We start from the raw sequence: 24,147 nt of genomic DNA, 5'->3' as shown, positions 1-24,147 counted from the left end.
GGGAAAAAGAGAATAATCTGGGAGAGTAAAACAAAATGCAATTTTGAGCTCATGGGATTCTTAATTCGAAGTATGTTTGTGATTTCAGGGAACCCATGAATTTAGCTAGGGGAAGAATGCCATCTTAATTTCCATGAATCTTTGATTTTCTTATAATTCTGTTTTATTCATTTAAAAACATTATTCTGAGGAGGAATTCATAGGCTTTATCCAACTGCCACTGGGATTCATGATCCAAAAAAAAAGTTAAGAATTTCTGATCTATTCTGGAGAGCGATTTGGAACTATGCTTAAAAAGTTATTGAACTGTGCATACCCTTTGATCCAGCAGTGCTACTATTACGCTTATATCTCAAAGAGATCTTAAAGAAGGGAAAAGGACCTGTATGTTCTAGAATGTTTGTGGCAGCCCTCTTTATCGTAGCCAGAAACTGGCGACTGAGTAGATGCCCATCAATTGGAGATTGGCTGAATAAATTGTGTTATATGAATATTATGGAATATTATTTTTCTTTAAGAAATGACCAATAGGATAATTTCAGAAAGGCCTGGAGAGACTTACATGAACTGAAGCTGAGTGAAATGAGCAGGACCAGGAGATCATTATATACTTCAGCAACAATCCTATATGATGATCAATTCTGATGGACTTGGCCATCTTCAACAATGAAATGAACCAAATCAGTTCCAATAGAGCAGTAATGAACTGAACCAGTTACACCCAGAGAAAGAACTCTGGGAGATGACTATGAATCACTACATAGAATTCCCAATCTTTCTATTTTTGTCTGCCTTCATTTTTTATTTCCTTCACAGATTAATTGTACACTATTTCAAAGTCCAATTCTTTTTGTACAGCAAAATAACTGTTTGGACATGTATACATATATTGTATTTAATTTATACTTTAACATATGTAACGTCTATTGGTCAACCTGCCATCTGGGGGAAAAGGATGGGGGAAAGGAGGGGAAAAATTGGAACAAAAGGTTTGGCAATTGTCAAGTGCTGTAAAATTACCCATGCATATATCTTGTAAATAAAAAGCTATAATAATAATAATAATAATAAAAATTTTCTGGACTACTTCGTTTTTTTTTTTTTTTTTTTTTTTTTTTTTTTGTTATTGTTACAAAGGAGAGAACAAATAATCCAGGAAGTGAAATTTAAATTAGAGTGGGTTAGGGGGCAGCTAGGTGGTGTAGTGGATAGAGCACCAGCCCTGAATTCAGGAGGCCCTGAGTTCAAATTTGGTCTCAGACACTTAATACTTCCTAGCTGTGTGACCCTGGGCAAATCACTTAACCCCAGCCTCAGGGGGGGAAAAAAATTAGTGTGGGTTAGTGTCAAGAATTAGAACCAGAACTCAATTAAAACCAGGATGAATACAGAGAGGTTTGGAGAGACTTACATCAACTGATGCTGAGTGAAATGAGCAGAACCAGAAGATCGCTGTACACTTCAACAGTGATACTGTATGAGGATGTATTCTCATGGAAGTGGATATCTTCAACATAGAGAAGATCCAACTCACTTCCAGTTGCTCAATGATGGACAGAAACAACTATACCCAGAGAAGGAACACTGGGAATTGAATGTAAAGTGTTAGCGTTACTGTCTTTCTACCCAGGTTACTTATACCTTCGGAATCCAATACTTAACGTGCAACAAGAAAATTGGATTTACACACATATATTATATCTAGGTTATACTGTAACACATTAAATATGTATGGGATTGCCTATCATCTAGGGTAGGGAGTAGAGGGAAGGAGGGAAAAATTTGGAAAAATGAATACAAGGGATAATATTATTTTTAAAAAATTACTCATGCATATGTACTGTCAAAAATTTTTTTATAATTATAAAATTAATTAAAAAAAAAAAAAGAAAATAGCATATTGGGTAAACCCCAGATGGTTGTTTCATGAGTTAACAGAAATGTTCAACATATCTATCAAATGAAAGTGAGGAAGTGAATTATATAGGGGCAGCACAGTTAGTGGGTGAAAAAAACTTCAGACTAGAAATCAGAAGCCTTAGGGATTATAGTTCTAGCTACTGTCTTTTTTTCCTCCAATGTTTTATTGTTTCATTCATTTTAAAAATATTGCTTTCATTTTCCAATGACCTTTTCTTCTCTAATGTCCTGCCTACACAAGAAGGGTAATTAAGAAAGCAAACGCCTCCATGCTGCTTGTTTCATGCTGAACCTATAATTTTAGAAGAAGAAGGTATGTTTCAACATCTGTAGTTTGAAGTTATGACTGGTTGCTGCAATAGTCAAAGTTCTGGTGTTTTTCAGTGTTTCCTCCCTCCTTCTCCCTTTACATTTTTAAAGTCATTGTTTAAATTTTCTTGGATTTGCTTGCTTCACTCTGCCTCAGTTTGTATATATTCAGTTCTTTATTTTCATTATTTTTTATGGTATAATAATATTGCATTTTATTTAGCAACTCCCTAGTTGATGAGCAATTTTGTTTTGTTTTTTGCTTCCCTGTGTTGCATTCCTAGTTGTGCTATCATTGAGTTAAAAGATTTGTACAGTTTAGTAACTTTTCTTACATATTTCCAAATTGTTTCCCAGAAAAGCAGGACTAGTTCACCAATAGTGCATCAAATGGGCCATTGACTGACTGACTACATGAACTTGGACAAGCCAACTTTTCTACTCTTCATTTTTTCATCTCTAATGTAGGAGAAGTAGAGGTTAGATTAGACATGGGGCATTTGGGCTTTTCTAAGGTAACTCTACCTTAGGATGCAGGTTCCTAGAGGACAAACAGGTACTTGTGATTTTGACAATACTTGGGCAATTGAGTCTATGAAAAAGCGTACAACATCAAGAAAGCAGTTTAAAGTTTTTGGTAATTGAGTACTTGGCCTGTGACCTAGTTGCCCTAGTGGGATAAAATGTCTGATTTAGAATTTACTGCTTCTTGGGATGTTAGCAGTTTGTCTGAGTGGTTAGCTTTCCCAAAGGAGAAGCAACATTGATGCTGTACGAGAAGACTGCCATTTCAGTATGTGGAGTAGCCTCACAGATGGAAGTCCGGAAGGCTAAGTGGCTTAGGACCATACTGGAAATTAATATTTGTGTATGCAATTTTTGAATTTCTTATTTTAAGATAAGTATAGTTTAATAATTTAGTAAATCAGAAGCACTAACAGAGAAGTAGAAATGTGTATATGTGGCCCCTATAGCTATTCATTTTTATCCTTTTTTTTTTTCTAAACAGAATAGTCAAGAATAATAAGTTGAGAGAGTTAGCACATAATTACATGTAAGATAGTTTAGTTTTACTTTTATGAATATAAAAAATAGGTGAGATCACAAGACCATTGGAAATGGCCTGAATTACCTTGCTGTTGAAAAGAGCCCACTTCTGTCAGAATGTCAGTTCATTGTATAATCTTGTTGCCGTGTACAATGATCTGGATCCTGGTTCTGTTCATTTCACTCAGCATTAGCTCATGTAAGTCTCTCCAGACCTTTCTGAAATCATCCTGCTGGTCATTTCTTACAGTACAGTAATACTTCATATCTGTTCATAATTTCACTGACAGTATATTAGTGTCCTAGTTTTCCCACATCTCCAACATTTCATCTTTATCTTTCCTGTCATCTTAGCCAATCTGAGTGTGTAGTGGTATCTCAGAGTTGTCTTAATTTGCATTTCTCCGATCAATAGTGATTTAGAACACTTTTTCAATAACTAGAAATGGTTTTAATTTCATAAAGTTGAGTCAGTTCTCTGTATATTAGAAATGAAGCCTTTATCAGGCTTTATCAGATCCCTTGGATATAAAATTTTTTTCCTAGTTTACTGGCTTCCTTTTTTTTTTTTTTTTTAATTATAGCTTTTTATTTACAAGATGTGTGAATGGGTAATTTTACAGCACTTGACAATTGCCAAACCTTTTGTTCCAATTTTTCCCCTCCTTTCCCCCATCCTTTTCCCCCAGATGGCAGGTTGACCAATAGACGTTACATATGGTAAAGTATAAATTAAATACAATATATGTATACATGTCCAAACAGTTATTTTGTTGTACAAAAAGAATTGGACTAACTTGTGAAGGAAATAAAAAATGAAGGCAGACAAAAATAGAAAGATTGGGAATTCTATATAGTGGTTCATACTCATCTCCCAGAGTTGTTTTGCTGGGTGTAGCTGGTTCAATCCATTAATGCTCTATTGGAACTGATTTGGTTCATCTCATTGTTGAAGAGGGATACGTCCATCAGAATTGATCATCATATAGTATTGTTTTTGAAATATATAATGATCTCCTGGTCCTGCTCATTTCACTCAGCTTCAGTTCATGTAAGTCTCTCCAGGCCTTTCTGAAATCATCCTGTTGGTCATTTCTTACAGAACAATAATATTCCATAATATTTATATACCACAATTTATCAACCATTCTCCAACTGATGGGCATCCATGTAACTTCCAGTTTCTGGCCACTACAAAGAGGGCTGCCACAAACATTCTTTTTTTTTTTTTTTTTCCCCTGAGGCTGGGGTTAAGTGACTTGCTCAGGGTCACCCAGCTAGGAAGTGTTAAGTGTGTGAGACTAGATTTGAACTCCGGTCCTCTTGAATTTAGGGCTGGTTCTCTATCCAGTGCGCCACCTAGCTGCCCCTGCCACAAACATTCTTGCCCATACAGGTCCCTTTCCCTTCTTTAAGATCTCTTTGGGATATAAGCCCAGTGGTAACACTGCTGGATCAAAGGGTATGCACAGTTTGAAAGCCCTTTGGGTATTGTTCCAGATTGCTCTCCAGAATGGCTGGATATATTCACAGTTCCACCAACAATGTATCAGTGTCCCAGTTTTCCCACATTTCCTCCAACATTCTGCATTATCTTTCCCTGTCATTCTAGCCAATCTGACAGGTGTGTAGTGGTATCTCAGAGTTGTCTTAGTTTGCATTTCTCTGATTAATAATGACTTGGAGCATCTTTTCATATGGCTAGAAATAGTTTCAATTTCTTTGAGAATTTTATGTTCATATCCTTTGACCATTTATCAATTGGAGAATGGCTTGATTTCTTATAAATTTGAGTCAATTCTCTCTATATATTTTGGAAATGAGGCCTTTATCGGAACCTTTGACTATAAAAATATGTTCCCAGTTTATTGCTTCCCTTCTAATCTTATCTGCATTAATTTTGTTTGTTTAAAAACTTTTCAATTTGATATAATCAAAATTTTTTATTTTGTCATCAATAATGATCTCTAGTTCTTCTTTGGTTATAAATTCCGTTTTCTTCCACAGGTCTGAGAGGCAAACTATCCTATATTCCTCTAATTTATTTATAATCTCATTCTTTATGCCTAGATTATGAATCCATTTTGACCTTATCTTGGTGTATGGTGTTAAGTGTGGGTCACTTAACTGTACTGACTTCCCTTCTAATCTTGTTTGCATTCAACCAATTATTTTCACAAAAGAGGGAATCTGAGTTTAATAAGAATGAGTTGCCCAATGTCATATAAGAAATAAATAATAAGAAGAAATAAAACTGGCATTCTTCGATTCACAAATTCAGTGTTTCTTTCCACTTTATCCTGTGGTCTGTACTTTCTTTTTGTTCAACAGACTAGCATTTCTCAAAAAGCTTTGTGGAAATGAAATATTCTTCGTGACATAAATAAAGGTGTATGAGGCATTTCTGAACCAGTACTATTTTTCTTTAAGAATGATAAATATATGTTCTAAAAGAAATTATGAGCAGGCTGATGTCAGAAAAGCCTGGAAAGACTTTCATGAATTGATCCTGCTAAATCTGCTAGAAGTCCCTCTATTAAATACAGCATTTCTACTTGCCTTTAGTGTATCAATTATATAAGCTCATCATAGCCTCACAGTGAAATGAACAGAACCAAGAGAACATTGTACACAGTAATAACAAGATTTTATGATGATCAGCTGTGATGGACTTGGCTCTTTTCAACAACAAGGTGATTCAGGGCAATTTCAATAGACTCATGATGGAAAATGACTTTTGCATCTAGAGAGAGAATTATGGAGATTGAATGTGGATCAAAGCATAGTATTTTTATCTTTTTTTGGTTTTTGGTTTTTTCCTTTTTATCTGATTTTTCTTGTTCAGCATGACAAATATGGAGTTATGTTTAAAAGAATTGCTCGTCAACTTGGAACTATTCCCAAATTGCTATAAAACTGTGCAATACCCTTTGATCCAGCAGTGTCTCTATTGAGTCTGTATTCCAAAAAGATCATAAAAAAGGGAAAAGGACCTACAATGTGAAAAAATGTTTGTAGCAGACCTTTTTTAATGGCAAGGGATTGGAAACTGAGTGGATGTCCATCAGTTGGGAAATGGCTAAGTAAGTTATGGTACATAAAAATATTATGGAATATAATTGTTCTGTAAGAAATCATCAGCAGGTTGATTTAGAGAAGCCTGGGGAGATTTACATGAACTGATGCTAAGTGATGTGAGTGGAACCAAAAGAACATTGTACACAGCAATAACAGGATTATGTGATGATCAACTCTGATGGATGAGGTTCTTTTCAATGAAGAGCTATCTGCATCCAGAAGTAGGACTGTGGGGACTGCTTTTTGTTTTCTTTCTCATTTTTTTCTTCTTGATCTGATTTTTCTCATGCAGGATAAATGTGGAAATATATATAGAAGAATTGCATATGTTTAAGCAATCGCTTGCTGTTTTGGGCAGGAGGGAGAGGGGAAAGAAGGGAGAAAATATTAGAACACAAGGATTTGCTGAGCTGAGGTGAAGGTTGAAAACTTTGCATGTATTTGGGAAAAGAAAATAATATTGAAAAAAAAAACTATTCCTTAAGCTGAAAAAAAAATGATAAATGTGCCGAAAGCACTTATTAGTGGCAATTCTGAGTGTATTAAATAAAATATGCTTAATTTCTTATCAGACTTTGTACTATTGACACATCTTACAGTAGATAATATTGTGAAATGTTTCTTAAAGGATGGATTTTTAAATAGAAAGATCTCAAGATTTAGAAATGGGTTTGAGTTGTGGCTCTAACTGTTCCTAGCTCTGTAGTTATAAACAATGTTTTAACCCTCTCTATAAGGCTGTTGGCTCATCTGTAAAATAGAAACAGTCATACTCTTCATGTGTCCATCACAGGATTGTTTTGAGAAAAGCATTTTGTAAACTAGACTTGCATTGTAGAAATGCATTATTATCAGGGGCAGCTGATGGTCCAGTGATTAGAACTTGGAGTTAGGAAGCCTAAAATTACAATCTAGCCTCACACTTTTAGTATTAGTGTGACTCTGAGCAAGTCACTTAATATCTTCCTGCTTCAGTTTTTTCAAATGTAAACTAGGGATAATAATAGTACCTTTCTCCCAGATTTGTTATAAGGATCCAATGAAATAATATGTAAAGCATTTTGCAAACCATTAAGCGTTACATAAATGTTACTTATTGTTATCATAATTTACTATGGTCACATTGATTTAAATCTGGGATTAATTTTTCAAGGATCTTAAACCATATCGATCAGATATAGATCACTCTCCCCAAAAAAATTGTTCCCCTAAAATATCTTTGAAAGGGGAAAAAATACACATAGATAGATATATGCTAGAAAATAATATTGATTATTATAGGTCACTCTTAAGTTGTACCCAAATTACTTTTGGGGAAACACTTTATCATTGGCACAATAAATTCTGTATTATTAGTAATTTATCCTTCACTTTCTTAAATCTAAATAATCAACAAAACAATATGTCAAGACTTCATTTACAGTATTTACTGATTTTGGAGGAACAAATGCTCACATTCAAAATTTAAATAATTGGCTCTCTGAAGTCATTGTGATTTGGAGCCAGCACACTACTAGCCAGAGTGAGTAGAGAATTGAAATGGTTTCATGAACTTTAGCTTTTAGTCTTTTATCTGAATTTTATTTATTATGTATCTCAAGGTCCTCAGGGCCAGTTTTGTGAAGAAAATTTATTTAATAACTGTTAGTTATTTGCTTTTTTCAGAGAATATCTTATAAAAACTGTATAAAACTTTCATTAATACTTTTTTCCTTTAGCTTCAATTTAAAGGTCATTTTCCTCATACTAAATACCAGATTTAATCATCTATGTTTAGATTTCTGAAGAATGCTTATGAGTCATAAGCATTTATTGATGCATTCTAGTGAAGGTTGTATCACCTGATTATGCAGAAACACAGAGACTATTCTAGTGGAAATGTAGTGTGTTCTTCTAGGTGGAGCCCTATACTAGGGGGAATGTTGTTTAATGTGGCCAGTGAGTGCCTGAGGGGATTGATCTTAGGCCTAGTGCCATCCCCCAGGAAATATTCCAGGCTTGGACACATTCCCCAAGGCCTCCCACGTTGGCATCTGATTGGAACTTTTCTGTTTGTGAAAGTGTGAACCTGTGTTGGTCTTGTCCTAGTTTGAATTATAGTGGTAAATGACAACCTTCAAACTAAACACTGGATTTGTGAAAAATAATTAAGTGCTTCTTAGGAAAATGTTAAGATAAGGCCAAGTCTTTTACAAAATGGCTAACATGCTTTGAATTTTGTTGCACTGAACTCCACAAGTATGGATCATAAAGGAGCTCTTTAATATCTTAATCATGTTCTCAGAGTTTTGGCATTATCCTCAAAGTGTTGTTTTGTTTTTTTAAATGCTCAATTTCCGATTATTGTTTCTGACTCATGCAAAATTTTTTTAAATCTTTAATCCTTAAAAGAATTAGAGAGTGGCAGAACCAGCAGAGACCTTAGAAACAAATCTATTTTGCTGAGAATGAAACTAAGGCCTCTTTAGTGATGGAAAGAAAAATTAGGAATAAAACAGTAGCGAGTCATTTAAGAAATTTTATCTATCTGGGTAGGACATGGATTTCAATCCTTTTTCAGATATTTATCTTTTGGATATTTCAAACTGAATGTTCCAGAGATATTCGTCATGTCTAAAACAGATGGTCCTCCCCCCGCCCCCAATATACACACACTCTTTTTAAAAGTTTAGTATTCTGGTGGTTTCTATTATTGCTAGAATATTAAACTATTCTGTTTAGCTTCATAGGTCCTTGGTTCAAACTATATGTTATATCCTTATTGAAAATTACTCTCTTCCTTATACTGTGATTCAAGCAAATCTGCCTTCTCTCTGCTCCTTAAATCAGACCCTGATCAAACCTCCCTTCTCTGATATTTTGCAATGACTGCCTGGAACACACTTTCTCACCTTATCTCTTTCAGTTCTTCTTTTTCTTCAGGATGCAGCTCAAAAGTCACCTTTTACATGAAGGTTTTCTGTCTCCCTTTTCCCCTCACATAATGCCTTCCCTCCCAAGCTACTGTTTCTTTAATAATTATTTCATATTTATACATTTTTATTTGTATATGTTTATGTATACTTGTTTCCTTTATTAGAATGTAAGCTCCTTGAGAGTAGGGATTGTTTCATTATTTTTGTATCATACACAGGTCAAGCACTTAGTACATAATTTTGTTGATGTATTTGTCATTTGCTAATTATGTGATCCTAGGCAAGTCATATAACCTCTGAGTCTTCATTTCTTTATAAAATGAAATTAGATTTGATCACCTCTGATGTCTTTTTAAGCTCTTTGAGCTTAAAATTGAGGAGGGGAGCCCTGAAACACTCTCTCACTCTCTGTCAGACTTTGGGGAGAAAGCTTGGGAACTCCCTCAGAGAAACTCTCCCAGGGTGGGGCTAGTTGAGTCTTGAGCTGGAGATTCCAATCCTATTGAATTGGAAATTAGCTCAGAGACACTCATTCGAATAATTCCAAGGTTTTTTCTGATTCCAGCTCAAACTGCACCTAGCCCCCATCAAGAGCTGCTAGCTTAGGCCTCTATTATAAAATGAGTCACCTCGGGGCTCAGTCCTTACAGAGGACCTAACATGCCATGCCATGCAATGCCAAGAAACCTTTCTTTCCTTGGCATAACCTGCAACCCTCTGCCCACTGAAATGATATTCTCTTTCAGTGTTACCCACTCTTTATCCTCACCTATTTCCCTGACAAGATTTTATACCTCTCTGTTGGGATTTCTCTGCTGGAAACTTTATTTCTCTCTGTCAGGAGCTCGACACTAAGGAATTCAGTCTTTCTATTCATGAATCGCAAAGGCTGCCTTCCTAATGCCAATAATAAACTTTTACTAGTCTATCTTTTTGGGTTGGTAAATTCTTTTATGAACAACCTCTGTCCCGCCAGAAGGTGTTTCCACAACTCCCTGCCCTGCACCGAATCCTAGGGGAATCTAGAGGAGCCATTTGGTTCCCTGAACTCTGAACTTGCCACTAACCTCATTGTTTGGTTCCCTGACCATCAGGAACCCTAGACCTCATCATAATAAATTGTCTGGTCACTACCTTGATCAAAGTTGTGATGTCTTTTATCATTATTTTCCTTTATATTATTGTGGAAATTTTGGAAATTTTCTTAGTTCTACTTATTTTGCATCAGTTCATATTAATCTTCCAAAGTTCTCTGAATTCTTCACATTCATTGTTCCTTATGATACAATAATATCCTCTTTCATTCATGCACTCTTTTTAGTGATATCTACCTAACCCAATGGTTTTCCTCAGAAACTGCTGCTATATTTTTGCATATGTGAGGCCTTTCATACATCTTTGACCTTCTTTATTGTACCCAGTTATATTATCATTCAAGTCAGAAGATATATACATTTTAATATTGTTTGTTTGTTTTTTGTTTTTTTAAATAATTTCCACATTGCTATCAGGAATATTTGGACCAATTTACAGTTCTGGCTATAATACATTAGTGGGCTTATCTTTTCATTCTCTGCTCATCTCCCTCTAACATTTTCCATTTTTGTCTGTTGATCTTTGCCTATATGATGTAAAGTGAAACTTCAGAGTTGTTTTAATTTGCTTCTCTTTTGAAAACTGACCATTTATATCTTTTGACTACTTCTGCATTATGCGAATCATATCAATTTTAACATTCTTCTTATATATGAAACCAGAAGGAAAAGGAAGCTGAATATAAATATGAAAACTGGTTCAGAAGTTCTCCAAGAAGAATCTAATAAAAGAATTAGCAAAGTTGCTTTTGTTGTGTATCCAAAGGCAATAACATAATTTCATGGAATTGTTGATAATCTAATATTGCAGCAATTAATTATAATGCAAAAAAATCACCCATTAGATTGCTGTCTGTGCCAAGATCTATTATAGAATATAAGGACATAGAAGAATTCAGTTAAAAACTAACAGGACCAGTCAAAATTAAATAATATATACATAACTTCTTGGTAAGATTAATACAAAGATAGACAATATTTTTGGGGAATAAGAAATGAGACATGATCTAGAAGAACGACATTACTTGTATGTATGTCTCTGGGACTTATTTATAAATCAACTGCCCCTGTCAGACCACTAATTTGCTAGAGCAAAGATCATCATCAGTACCATGTTAGAATAAAGGATATAATTGAGGCAATTTGAATCTGAATTATTTAAACAAGCTGATGACTCCCCCAATTGAGAAATGAATTTGTTTATAAATGTAGATCATCATCATCAATTTCTGAGAGAGTTAAGTGTTATTAACATCACTTCAGTGAGACATTTGATTTTCTTACAGAAAATCAAATAGATGGCAGCAAAGAGCAATATTTAGACCTGAGTTCAAATCTCAGATACTGTCACTTTAGACAAGTCACTTCTATTTGCTTCAGTTTCCTCATCTGGAAAAATGGGATAATAATAGTAAGTACCTTGAAAATTGTTGTGAGGATCAAATGAAACAATTGTGAAGGGCTTAGCTAGCACAGTGTTTGACATATTATTAGTAAATGTTGTGCAAATGTTATCATTGTTATTATTATTATTATAAAATTGCTTGGAAAGCCTTTTGGCAGTGAATGAAAAGTGATCATTTATGCCTTTATGAGAGGCAGTATTAAAAAGTGAATAGAGCTTGCCTCAAAGCCAGGAATCTTTGACATATAGTGGCACTGTGATCCTGGGCAGGTTACTTAATTTCTCAATGCTCTAGGCAACTCTCCCTGCTTATATCTGGTTACTGTAATCTAAACTCTTTGACATGTGGGTGTATACATGTAAGGATTATATTCAACTTCTTGGAACCTTTATATACCAGGCATTGTGCAATTGGAACAGACTATTAGCAACTAGAATATTTAAAGCATAGGCAGAAATAGGGAAAACCCAACCCTTGTTTTTCCCTCTTGCTTAAAGAAATATTTAGTTCTTTCAGGGCAGGTCATCCTTCCTTTCTGGCACTGTAACTGTATCACTGTATGACAAATCAGTTCTTTTCTCACTACCTCAGTTTCTTTATCTATAAAAATGAGGACTAGTGGATTTTTAAGGATCCTTCTGACTGTTATTTCGAATACCCTTTGCATCTAAAAAATCTCATTCCTTTCAATTCAGTACATATCATCTTCTATGGCAAGGTAACTCATTGGGGCCCTGTGGATTTGAAAACAAATATGAAACAGCAGCTAGATATAGAATGAGGGAGATATTTTGGTTAATGTGGATTTTTTGCTTGACATTCATATTTGCTGCATGGATGTGAGGGGGGAGGGGCTGGGAGGAGGCAGAGAATTAGCAGTTATATTGTTAAAAGGAAGAAAAGAAATTATTGAAGAATTTTTTGTAATTCTGCTTTATTTTTCCTCAGTCAGGCCTTACCTGTGACCCCAAATGATGCAAGGGTTCAGAGAGGGGTTCTTTATCTTTGTTCATTCATTTTTTCTTTACAGCTCTGGTCTTTTCATCAGGAATATATGAAAGTTCTTTATTTCATTAAAGGTCCATTTTTTCCCCTTGTATCATTATATTTAATTTTACTGAGTGTTATTTTTATTGTAAACCCATATCCTTTGCCTTCTGGTATTAGTGCATTCCAAGATCTCTACTCTTTTATAGTATCAGCTGCTAAATCATCGTGATCATTATTGTGTCTCTTGGGATTCTGAATTCTATCTTTCTGGATGCTTGTAGTATTTTTTCTCTGACTTAGAAACTAAATTCTGGATTTTGTCTGTAATGTTGCTGAGAGTTTTAAGAAATTTGGATAGTTTTATTTTATGATTTTTTTGAACTATAATGTCTAGATAATTTAGATAGTCTAGTGATTCTTAAGGTTTTTCTCCTCAGTCTGTTTTCTAGATCATTGTTTTTGCTATAAGTACATTTTTTTCCTCTTCCTCTCTTTTCTCTTCCTCTTCCTCCTTTTCTTCCTCCTCTTCCTTGTCTTTTGACTTTGTTTTGATATTTCTTGTTGTCTCATGAAATTATTGGTTTCTATTTGGTCTATTCTAATTTCCGGGGAGTGTGGACAAAGTTTTTTGCCTTTTGTGCCAAACTGTTAATTCCCTTTCCTGTTCTTTCTTTCTTTTATAGTTCTTATTTAGTTTCTAGTTTTTTCCTCAAGAGCTCTCATTTTGTTTCTAAAAGCATTTTAGCTTTTTGTTATAAACTCTTGCTTGATTTTGGGAATGCTAGTTGAGCTCAATCTCCAATTACTTCATGTGTTGATGTCATTCTGGTTTTGTAAGTTTGTCACTCAAGTATCCCTGTCACCATAAGAGCTTTTGATGATGGTCTTTAGTTTTATTTTGTACAGCCAGGAGGTTTTGATGAAAGGAAATGGAGAGAATTCCAATAGTTAGTGAATACCTTTTGGAGCATGGAGAACCAAGACCCATGTATAAAAAAGAGTCAAGTCAAAAAAGCATTTATTAAGTGCCTACTATAGACAAGGCACTGTGGCAAGCCCTGGGACTATCAAGAAAGAAAAAAAAAAAACTGTTCCTGTTTTTAAAGAACTTGCAGCCTAATGTGAGCTCCATACAAACAAAATGTATAAAAAATTAATTATACATAATAAACAGAGAGAAAACATTAAGGAGTACTAGACAGATTCGTTGCAGAAGAAGAGACTTTAGGGAAATCAGATGCAGAGGAAATGATTTCTAGATATTGAGAATAGCAAGTGAAAATGCCCAATTATGAGATCGTTATGTGTGAAGAACAGCAAGGAAGCCAGTAACATCACAATTACGTGAAGGGAAATAAGATGGAAGAAAACTGGAAAAGTAGTAAAGGGTAATATTTTGAAGGATTTAAAAAAGACGAGTAGAGGATTTTCAGGTAATAGGAAGCCACTGGGTTTTAGTGAATGGAAAGGTGGGAAGAATGGCCAGCAGAATTGTGTCATAGGACATCTTTTTAACATTTAAGTGGAGAATGGACTGAAATGGAGACAAGACTTGAAGCAGGGAAACCAAACAACAATTTTACATTGAAGTGGTCCTCATGTGAAGTGATGATGGACTGTACCAAGAAAGAGGCTTGCAATGGCAGGACTTGACAACTGATTGGAGAATTAAGAGTCAAGGATGGTATCTAGTTTGGGAGCCTGAGTGACTGGGAGGATGATGGTACTCTTGACATATTTGGGAAGTTTGGAGGTGGGGGGTGGGGAGGTAATGCAGAAAAGATAATGAGTTCAGTTTGGGACACATTGTGTTCAATATTTATGGGACATTCAATTCAAGATATTCAGTAAGCAATTGGACATGTGAGACTGGAGATCAGGAGAGACATGAGGGCTGGACAGGTAGATTTGAAAGTCATCTGTGTAGAGAGACTAGAAACCATGGGAGTTAAAAAGATCACCAAGTGAAACAGAGTGCCCAGGAAAGAGCTTTGGAGGACCTCCTTGCTAAAGGATGGAGATTTACAAAGGAGATATAGAATGAGATTTAAGGCAATAAGATGGAAGAAAACCAACAACAATGCCACAAAAAAAACAGGAGAGAGTAGTGTCATGAAAACCTAAAGAAGAGAGTTTCAAGAAGGGGGGGGGGGGATTGACTATGTGAAAGACTGCAGAGAGGTCACAAAAGATAAAGATTAGATTTGGCCATTAAAATATCATTGGTAACTTTAGAGAGCAATTTCAGTTAAGATGTTTTAAGTCAGACTATAAAGAGTTAAGAGAGTGAGAGGAGATGAAATGGAGGCATTAATTATAGATGCTTTTCTCAAAGTGTTTAGCACAAAAGAGGGGAGAAAGAAGATAATATAGGTAGGTGGAGTTAAGTGAGGCTTTTTTGAGGATGGAAAAGACATTAGCATGTTTCTATATAGTAGGGAAGCAGCAGTATACAAATGGTAAAGATAGAGAGACTAAGAAGACAGTATGGAATGAAATCATTTGTGTGAAAGAAGGGCTTGTTATAGCAAGAAAACCATTTCTTCATTTGAAATGGGTGAAAGAAGAGAAGTAGGCATCTGGCAGGCCGGAGGCATCTGAGTGACGTGTGTTAAGAAGAGGAGAGGGAGCTCTTGGTGAATGGCCTCAGTTTTTTCATTGATTGCATATATGGACTTGCCCTATTGTCAAACTGGCACATGAAAGTTTCTGGAAGCTGGTCTTATGCTTCCTTAAAAGGTGACACAGGGTACAGAACTGGAACTCAATGTATACATCTTGAATGAGAAAATCACAATGTTATCATTATTAGACTACCCTTGGAATATAGATTGGTTGTCTAATGTGAGATATGTTTGAAAGGATGAGGGTGGTAAGAGTGACCAACATGAAAATTAGACCAACTACATGCTACCATTTAAGTTTTTTATAAATCAGAATGGGAGAGAAGAGAAGGAGGAGGATAGTTTATATTATGGTAATTATATACATTTGGCCCTCTTCCAGTCCCTGAAGTACAAACAATAGCAAATCCTTGTGAAACTTTCCCATCTTTTTGTTTCCCCAACATTGCTGCTCTCACTAATCATTTTCAAGATTATTGTACTTAAAAATCTGTGCTGACGTGCTATTACCAATGGCACATTCTGGGCTTATATGTAGATTCTAGTTTATTATGAAAGACAACATCAGCTCAAAAAAATCAAAGCATGGTCATTTCCGACAATCTATGCCTGAAAATCTTGTTGAAAGTAATCTTCCAAAAAAAAAAAAAAAAAACATCCCCAAATCAGAAACTATCCAAATCATGATAAAAGCTGGGACAAATCTGTAAGTGCTGAAAATCTAAAGCTAAATATAATGCTTATTACTTAGCCCTGGGGACTATAGTGGATAAAGGAAAACAGTGAGTCTCAAAGACTTATGACTGAGAGAAAAAGTTCTTTTCAGTTTACCTCACATATCTGAAGAGCACATCTAAGTAGGCAAAGTGTCTGAGAGTCAACTTCCTCTCCTAACTTTGTAAGGTTCTTAAGAACAAAAACTCAGTCATATCTCTGTATTCCTCACATTAACTACTTCTGAAATGCCTACAAACAGCCCCAAGTCTTCCTATTCTCAAAAAAACTCATAGGATCCATTCATTCTTGCTAGATACCATCCTATATTTCTCTTCTCTTTTTTGGATAAAATCTATAGGAAAGCCTCTATAATTGGTGTCTCTGCTTCCTTTCCTCTCATTCTTTACTGGATTCTTCATTCTGACTTCCTACTCATCATTCAGCTTTCTACCACATCTTCAAAGCTACCAAAGATCTCTTAATTGCCAAATCTAATGAATTATTTTTAAATTTTCTTCATTTCTCTACTTCGACATTTATCTTCTGCAGATCACCTTATAACTCCAAACACTGTTCTTCATCGTCACATCAATCTCTAAAATCATTCTACCCTCAATTCTTTTCCAGGCTATCATCCCTACAGCGGGTAGACTTTCTTCCTTCCCCATCTTGACTTCTTGGTAAATCAGTTCAGCTCTACACTGTCCTCTTCTCATGATTTCCTTGCCCCTTTATCTGATCAAAGATTTGCTCTGCCAAACTCCAGCCTTGGATTATTCTCACCATTCTCTACCTTGACTCCCACTCACATGATGCTGGAAAAAACTGGAGAAAGTCCCAAATAGTGTTGACTGAGCCCACTACAAATTTATGTTATATAATTTCAACTGGGTCCTTACTGTAGCAAGGCAAGCAGTCCTTTTTAAAAATATCTTCCTAATCAATTCACTGCCCCAACCCAATATAATTTATCAGTACATCAGAAAAATGAAAATTTGTGTAATGTGCAACACTTGTAGTCCTTCTGACTCTTCAAAGGAGTGTAGTGAAGAACTATTTTTATGTGAACCTTTCCCATTTTATGCTTTTGGAATTCTTGAATCAATATGATTTTAATTTTATTCCTGTTAAAAGTTCATTTTATTAGATTCAGTGAGGTATTCAAGCTTGTTGAAATATTTTTGGATCGTGTTTCCATTGTGTTAGCTATCCCTCTTAGATTTGTGTCATCTAAAATCTTGGGAATACAAAGCAAAAATGAAATAACTCTTACCCTCAAGAATCTACATTCTGTTGGGAGAAAGAAAATGTATGTATACAAGGTTTTATATATATAAAAGAACACAAAATACGGAGTAATTTATGTGTGAGTTGGGGGTACATAGCTAATAGGTGGAAGACACATGGAAGACCTCTTGTATAATATGGCTGTTGAGCTGAATTTCTAAAGAAACTATTCAAGAGAAAGTGGTCAAAAAGTGCATTCGAGGCTTGGGAAATAGAATGTGTATTAGACTTAGACTGAAGATGAATTGTCATGTGTGAGGAACAAGAGTTCAAAGTCAAGTCAACAAGTATTTATTATACTCTTTCTGCCAGATAATGTGCTAAGAATAGCTAGTAGACTCTTTAATGACTGAAGGGAAATAATATATAATAAAGCTGTAAATGTAGATTGGAGCCAGATTGAGTTTATATTTTATCTTAGAAGTATAGGAGGCTAATGTAGTTTAAAGCTCAGGTGGGAGGTGAGCTTTAGCAATATTACTTTGGCAGTTTCATAGAGAATGGATTAGGTTGTGAAGACAATTAAAAGGCTATTCTAACAATAAAAAGAGATAATGAGGTCCTGAAAGAAAATGGCAGTTCTAATGTGTAGATCTATAGGGAGAGACTAGAGAAGTCTGGTAGAATTGACAAGACTTAGCAATAATTAATTGAAGATGAGGGTTGAAGGAAAGTAAGGGATTGGTATGAAAAAGAGGTTGTGGACCTGGATGACTTGGAAGGATGGTAGGGCCCTCAGCAGAAAAGGGAAAGTTCTGAAGAAGAATTGGGAGAGAAGGGCAGGATGAGGTGGTGGATAGTAGGGATAATGGGTTTGTTTTTGTACTTGTTGAGTTGGAGTCCAAGAACAAGTTAGTGATGGGGGATTGAATCCCAGCAGAGAGTCTTAGGCTGGCTATACAAATCTAGGAGTCATCTTCATGGTGATAGTACTTAAAGCCTTTGGAGCTGATGAGGTCACCATGAGAAAGAGAAGAGAGATCAGGACAAAACCCTGAGAATATATTCTCAGTTGAGGGATGTAAATATGATGATCCAGCAGCAGAGCCTGAGAGCAGGCCAGATAGGTAGGATAAACATCAAGAGAAAGCAGATTCATGAAAACACAGAAAGGAAGGGAGTATCTAGGAGAGCTTGTTCAACTGTGTCAAATGCAGAGAGATCAAGAATAAGGATTGAGAAAAGCCCATCAGTCTTGGTAATTAAGACTTTATTATTAATTTTGGAGGGAGTAATTTCAGTTGAGTAAGGTCAGAAAGTCAGATTTCAAAGAACTGAGTGGAAGGAAATAAGACAAAAAGTGGAGACAGAGCTGTTAGCTTTTTTGTTTTAGGAATTTGGCATGTGAAAATGTAATACAATGATTGGGGACATTTGCTTTTTTGGTTTTTGGTTTTTAGGAAGGGGGAGATGAGTATATGTGTCAATAGTAACAATGAATGAGCCATTGAAAGGCAGAGGTTCAAGATGATTTCTTCTAGATTTTCACAAATTATTCCTTTATATGTTGAACTTTTCCATTCGTTTAATGTAGGTTTAATGGCCGATAGTTTGCAGCTTTTAACACCGTTTCCTTATTTGAAAAGAGGGATGTTAGTTCTTTTCTGATTTCAGTTCTCAGTTTTTGCAGAGCAAATTGACAATCACATCTCCTTATTTCAGAGCCTGAGGATGCCTTTGACTTTAACTGGCTATTCTTTTACTGATGCTTCCCATTAACCACTTTCTCTCCAGTTTTTCCAAGAAAATAAAAAGTAAAATGAAAGTTGAGAAGATCTCTGCATCTTTAGGTATCATCATCTTATCTAGCAACCATGACTTTTTTTTGTCCTTCTGTCCATTTCTTTACCTTGTAAATCCCTTTTATAATCCTTACCTTCTATTCAACATTTATTTAAGCTTATCTGTCATGTTCAAAGGACAATGGTAAGTGTTGGGTATACAAAGGCAAAACCAAAATAGTCTCCACCCTTAAGAAACTTTGTTTTGCTACTTGGGGGTGAAGATTTAACCTATATACAGACATGTATTACAGATTACAAATTAACTTCCAGAGGGACTGAATGCTAGCAATTGTGGGGGACATTGGCAAAAATCTATAAATAGCTCTGGCGTGCCATATTTGAGAATTGAATGAGACTAGGGATTCACTGAGGCAGAAGTGAGGAAGGAGTATATTCTAGACATGGAGGACATTTTGCAAATTCAGAAGATGGAATGTTCAGGAAACAGCTTAATGGCCAATTTGATCAGAATATAGAGTGTGTGAAGTGAAATAACATGAAATAAATCTGAAAAAGTAAGTGGAAGCAGCATTGTGGAGAGATTTAAATGTCAGGTTAGGGTTTGTTTGTTTGTTTGTTTGTTTTTCTTGGGCATTGTAGTTTGTTTAGAGATTTATTTCTTTGGGAAGCAGTAGGAAACTAGCTTGGAGCAAAGGAGCAAAGACCTTTATACTTACAAGATATATAACAAAGTAGATCCAAAGTAATCTTACAATCTTTACATCGATTGTAAAGTACTTCAGCTAGGTTATTATTAGTTTCAGGAGTAGAAAGAAGAGGCCAGATTTCAGATGTGTCGAGGTAGGATTGCTGAAACTTTAAACTTGAGACTTAATATTGTCTGTTCGATATGGAGTCTTTGCGAGAGGAAAAAGTAAAAAACTTGTTTGTAAACCTGGGTTACTGGAAGGATAGTAGCATAATTCTCTAAATAGTAATACAAACATTTAGAGAAGAAATTCAATTTGGTGGTTGCTAAGACCAAAAGAATGATAAATCCCACGGTCAACCTGAAATAAAAGCTTGCCTCAGTTCATTCTATTTTAGTTGTCATTGCTTACTTTTATATTTGCCTTCAGATCATCAAAATGTTTAAAAATCAAAATAATGGACATTGCTTTATTTTAAAAGCAGAAGGGAATATGTTTTCAGAAAGCTGTAAGTTTTCAGATATTTTCAGAACTTCCTCAGAACCTAGGCAGCAGCCCAGCAGTGGTTGATACCCTATAAATCTTGGCCCCAGCACATAGATTTGGAATTTTAGATAATTGGAAAAGAATCTTATTGATTATTGAAATGAAGCTAAATGTCTGTCCTTGAACTAACTTATTTTCCTTTTTTTCTTTCATTTTCTGTTTTCTACAGTGAACACCTACCTCTTCATGATGCAAGCCCAAGGCATTCTGATCCGAGACAACATGAGAACAATAGGCGCTCAGGTGTATGAGCAGGTGGTACGGAGTGCCTATGCCAGGAGGAATAGCAGTGTAAATGACTCAGGTATATTTTCACTAAGAAGCTCGGGTGATTAGAAGTCCTCTTCCTAGTAAAGGTAAATTTGGTTTAAATAATGACCTTTGAAGGAAAAAGGTACAGGCTGAAGAGGAGAATTTGGAAGAACTTAATGTCCTAATAAAAATAGCTTTTGAGAGAGCTTTTGATTTGCTTATAATCCTAAATAGTACTAGATAGTTCCAAGACATCATCTCCTTTCTGGGGCTGTAAGGGCTTTTAAGACCATTACAAGGATGGCTTCCTAAGCATTGAGAGGTTTATGGTGCCTATGACTTAATTAAACATATTTCTTGAAATGCTTTTGTTTCTCTTGTTCCTCTTGAAATCTTTAGTTTCCTTTTAGTTTCTCTCTCTCTTTTTTTTTTTTTCTTTTTTTTTTTTTCTGAGGCTGGGGTTAAGTGACTTGCCCAGGGTCACAGAGCTAGGAAGTGTTAAGTGTCTGAGACCAAATTTGAACTGGGGTCCTCCTGAATTCAAGGCTGGTGCTCTATCCACTATCCACTCTATCCACACCTAGCTGCCCCACCCCTTTTAGTCTCAACTCAAGTGCAACCTCCAACACAAAGCCTGTCCTGATATCCTCAAGTGGTAGTCTCTTCTCTACCTCATCCTTTCCCCTCTTTTACTTGGTTTTTATTCCAGTATTTGTATCTCTACATGTTGTTTTTTTCTACAATGAAATATAAGTTCTTTGAAGAAAAAAACTGGTTTTTGTCTTATTATTTCTAACAATTAGTTCAGTCCCTAGTGTACATCTATTGTAGTTATTTAATAAATGCTTGGGGTAGTTAAGTGCCGTAGTGGATAGAGTACAGAGCCTGGAGTCAGGAAGGCTCAGTGTGACCTTGAGCAAGTCACTTAATCCTGTTTGCCTATGTTTTCTTATCTGTATAATGAGCTATACAATGGAGGAAGCAATGACAAACCACTTGAGTATTTCCTGAAGGGTCAGACATGACTGAACAATAACAAGTAAATGCTGGTTGAATTGAATGTTCACTCTAGAAAGTTTACCCCTGCTCCATGCAGATTGCTATTTAGCTTCTTGCTGGTTTCTAGCTAATGATAGCCATGTAGTCTTGAGGTAACATCCTAGATCATGGAAATAAAATAGAATACTTCCCTGGAGGAAAAACCTTAATGATTATATCTAAAGTCTACATTCCCCCCTTGCATCTGGGATTTCCCCCATGGTATAATTTCAGTTAATCAAACAATCCTTTTCTAATACTTTGCAGAGTTGTACTCACATTCTTGAAGAGCCTTTTCTGACTTTGCTTGTCTTCCAAGCTTATTATATAGTCAGTATAATGAAAGGGGTGCTTTTTTCAGGGAATCTTATAATATGGAGTGTGTGGGTATGGGGTTTGCACATGGAAACATGATGGATGAGATCGAGAGGGTTTGCAGGATGGACACATTGTTTCCATTATGTCCTTGTCGCCACCAAATTGGAGGAGTCTAAGGGCAAAGAGATCAGCAGTATATCTAGAGTTACAGAGAGCTGAAATATGGACCATTTAACATAATGCAGTGTCAGACACAGTATAGGTACTCAATAAATAATTGTTTGGTCATTGAAAATTGTAGGAACAGTAACAGGAAAAAAACCCGCAAGTTAGAAGTAGGAATCACTGGACAAGAAAACCCCATTCAGGCCAGATACAATGCAAGGCACATTGCTTGCTACATTTCTGAGGTGTCTCTTCTCTGGTCTTTTAGTCGTGGGGAAAATATGGAGCATGGAAAAAAGGATATCTTTCCTTTTCTTCCCCTCCCTTGCCCTCCCCTTCCTTTTCTTACCCTTCCCTTTTTTCCCCTCCTTGTTTCTTTTCATCATGTTGAAATAATAATAAAGCCAATAATAAAAGCTAGCATTAAAAAAAAAAAAAAAAAAAAAAAAGCTGGCATTTACATGGTGGCTCAAGGTTGGCAAAGTGTTGTGCATAAATTTTCAAATTTAAGAAATTATAAGTTATTCTGTAATTAGGATCTGATAACCTTATAAGATTTGAAGAGCATGGAAGGATGTGTGTATGGGGTTGGGATAGTTGGATAAAATTAAAATAAAGTTCTAGGCTCTTTTGAAACTTGTGCAAGTGATTAGGAAAGTATTTGGTATTTCTTCCAGTGAAGTACTCTTAAATGATGATCTGTAAGTTCAGGCTAACACAAAATGAAAATAAGGACACTTTAGAAGATACTTAACCTACATGTAGGATGTTGGAAAGCTCTGCTTCTGAAAGTTGAGCCTTTTGTCTTAACTACTGAGTTAACCTATCAGTACTGTAGTTTTCCTGATATATTAGATTTAGAAATTCTGATAGGAAAAGGACCTTTTATCACAAATTGTTGAATATGAAAGTTAGGGGTATCTTTAACTCCTTTGTTTAGAAAACTTATTGTTCATTCTGTGCATATGTAATAAGTTACATATTTTTTTTTACTATTTTTGGTCATGGCAGTCCAGGCTAAGTGACTTGCATAAGATCACCCAGCTAGTGCCAAATGTTTGAGATCACATTTGAACTCAGGTCTGCCTGACTGCAGGAGTATGTTCTATCTACTGGGCCACCTAACTGCCCCCATAATAAGCTACATTAAATATAGCTTTAAAAATTTTTTTCTTTGTCAAACATTTCTCTAGAAATTAATGGTCTCCAAGAGACCCCGAGTAGGAAGTCAAGGGATATAACTTTTTACAACTCTAATTGTTAGCATCCCTTCTCAGTACCTACCACCCCTCTCCTTAATGTTAGAATAACTCTCTGAATGCTTGGTGTATTAGGCAGAAAGGGGGGAAATTACATTCAATGGATGTAAAGTAGGAAGAAAGTGATTGTAGATCTTAGGGACTTGAAGGTAGAATAGATTTGAAATAACTGTAGAGCTGAACAGCAGTGAGGGATCAAAATGAGGGGAGATACTGTATTAAATTTGTAATTCTGTCTTTCCCCAGCAGTATATACTTACATGAATAATAGTAGTATTTTTTTCTGCTGACATTAAGAAATATCTGTATTTGTAGGAAAGACAAGTTCTTGATACTTCCTAAAATATAAGGAAATAACTCTTGCACCAGGATAGTTTCAAATTCCAAACATATTTTTTCTTTTTATCTTTACTTACCAATTGGTTATTATTATTCCTAATAACTTTTTATTATCTTCCATTAACCTGCTTTTAGATTATGAGTCAGACTTTTTAAAAGGTCATTAGACCAGTTAAATCTCTGCTAATGGGAAGAGCATTGAATTAAGGATCAGGAGCCCTTGGTTCTAGGTCAGCCCTGGGGGCACTAATAGATTGCATAACCTTGGCCAAATCACCTTGCCCACTTTCTGTGGCTAATTGTTCTCATCTTTAAAATGAAGGGATTTGAACTAGATGATGTCTAGTTCCTTCCAGCTCTTGACATTTTATGATTTTTAATCTTGTGGCATCTTATTCTGAAATGAAAT

The 24,147-nt window shown here is 35.5% G+C and overlaps 1 protein-coding gene across 1 annotated transcript in view; it reads left to right on the top strand.

Annotated features, from left to right (window-relative positions):
• B4GALT5 (beta-1,4-galactosyltransferase 5) overlaps positions 1-24,147 on the top strand; it is a 103,282-nt gene that overhangs the window by 60,952 nt on the left and 18,183 nt on the right. The window contains exon 2 of the mRNA XM_074288574.1: positions 20,537-20,671. Coding sequence (XP_074144675.1) covers positions 20,537-20,671 — 135 coding nt within the window. The remainder of the gene's footprint in view (positions 1-20,536; positions 20,672-24,147) is intronic.

This window comes from Sminthopsis crassicaudata, chromosome 2 (assembly GCF_048593235.1).
Source record: "Sminthopsis crassicaudata isolate SCR6 chromosome 2, ASM4859323v1, whole genome shotgun sequence".
NCBI classification, from domain to species: Eukaryota; Metazoa; Chordata; class Mammalia; order Dasyuromorphia; family Dasyuridae; genus Sminthopsis; species Sminthopsis crassicaudata.
The sequence above is the reverse complement of the archived record's forward strand: the minus strand, read 5'-3'. Positions and strand labels throughout refer to the sequence as shown.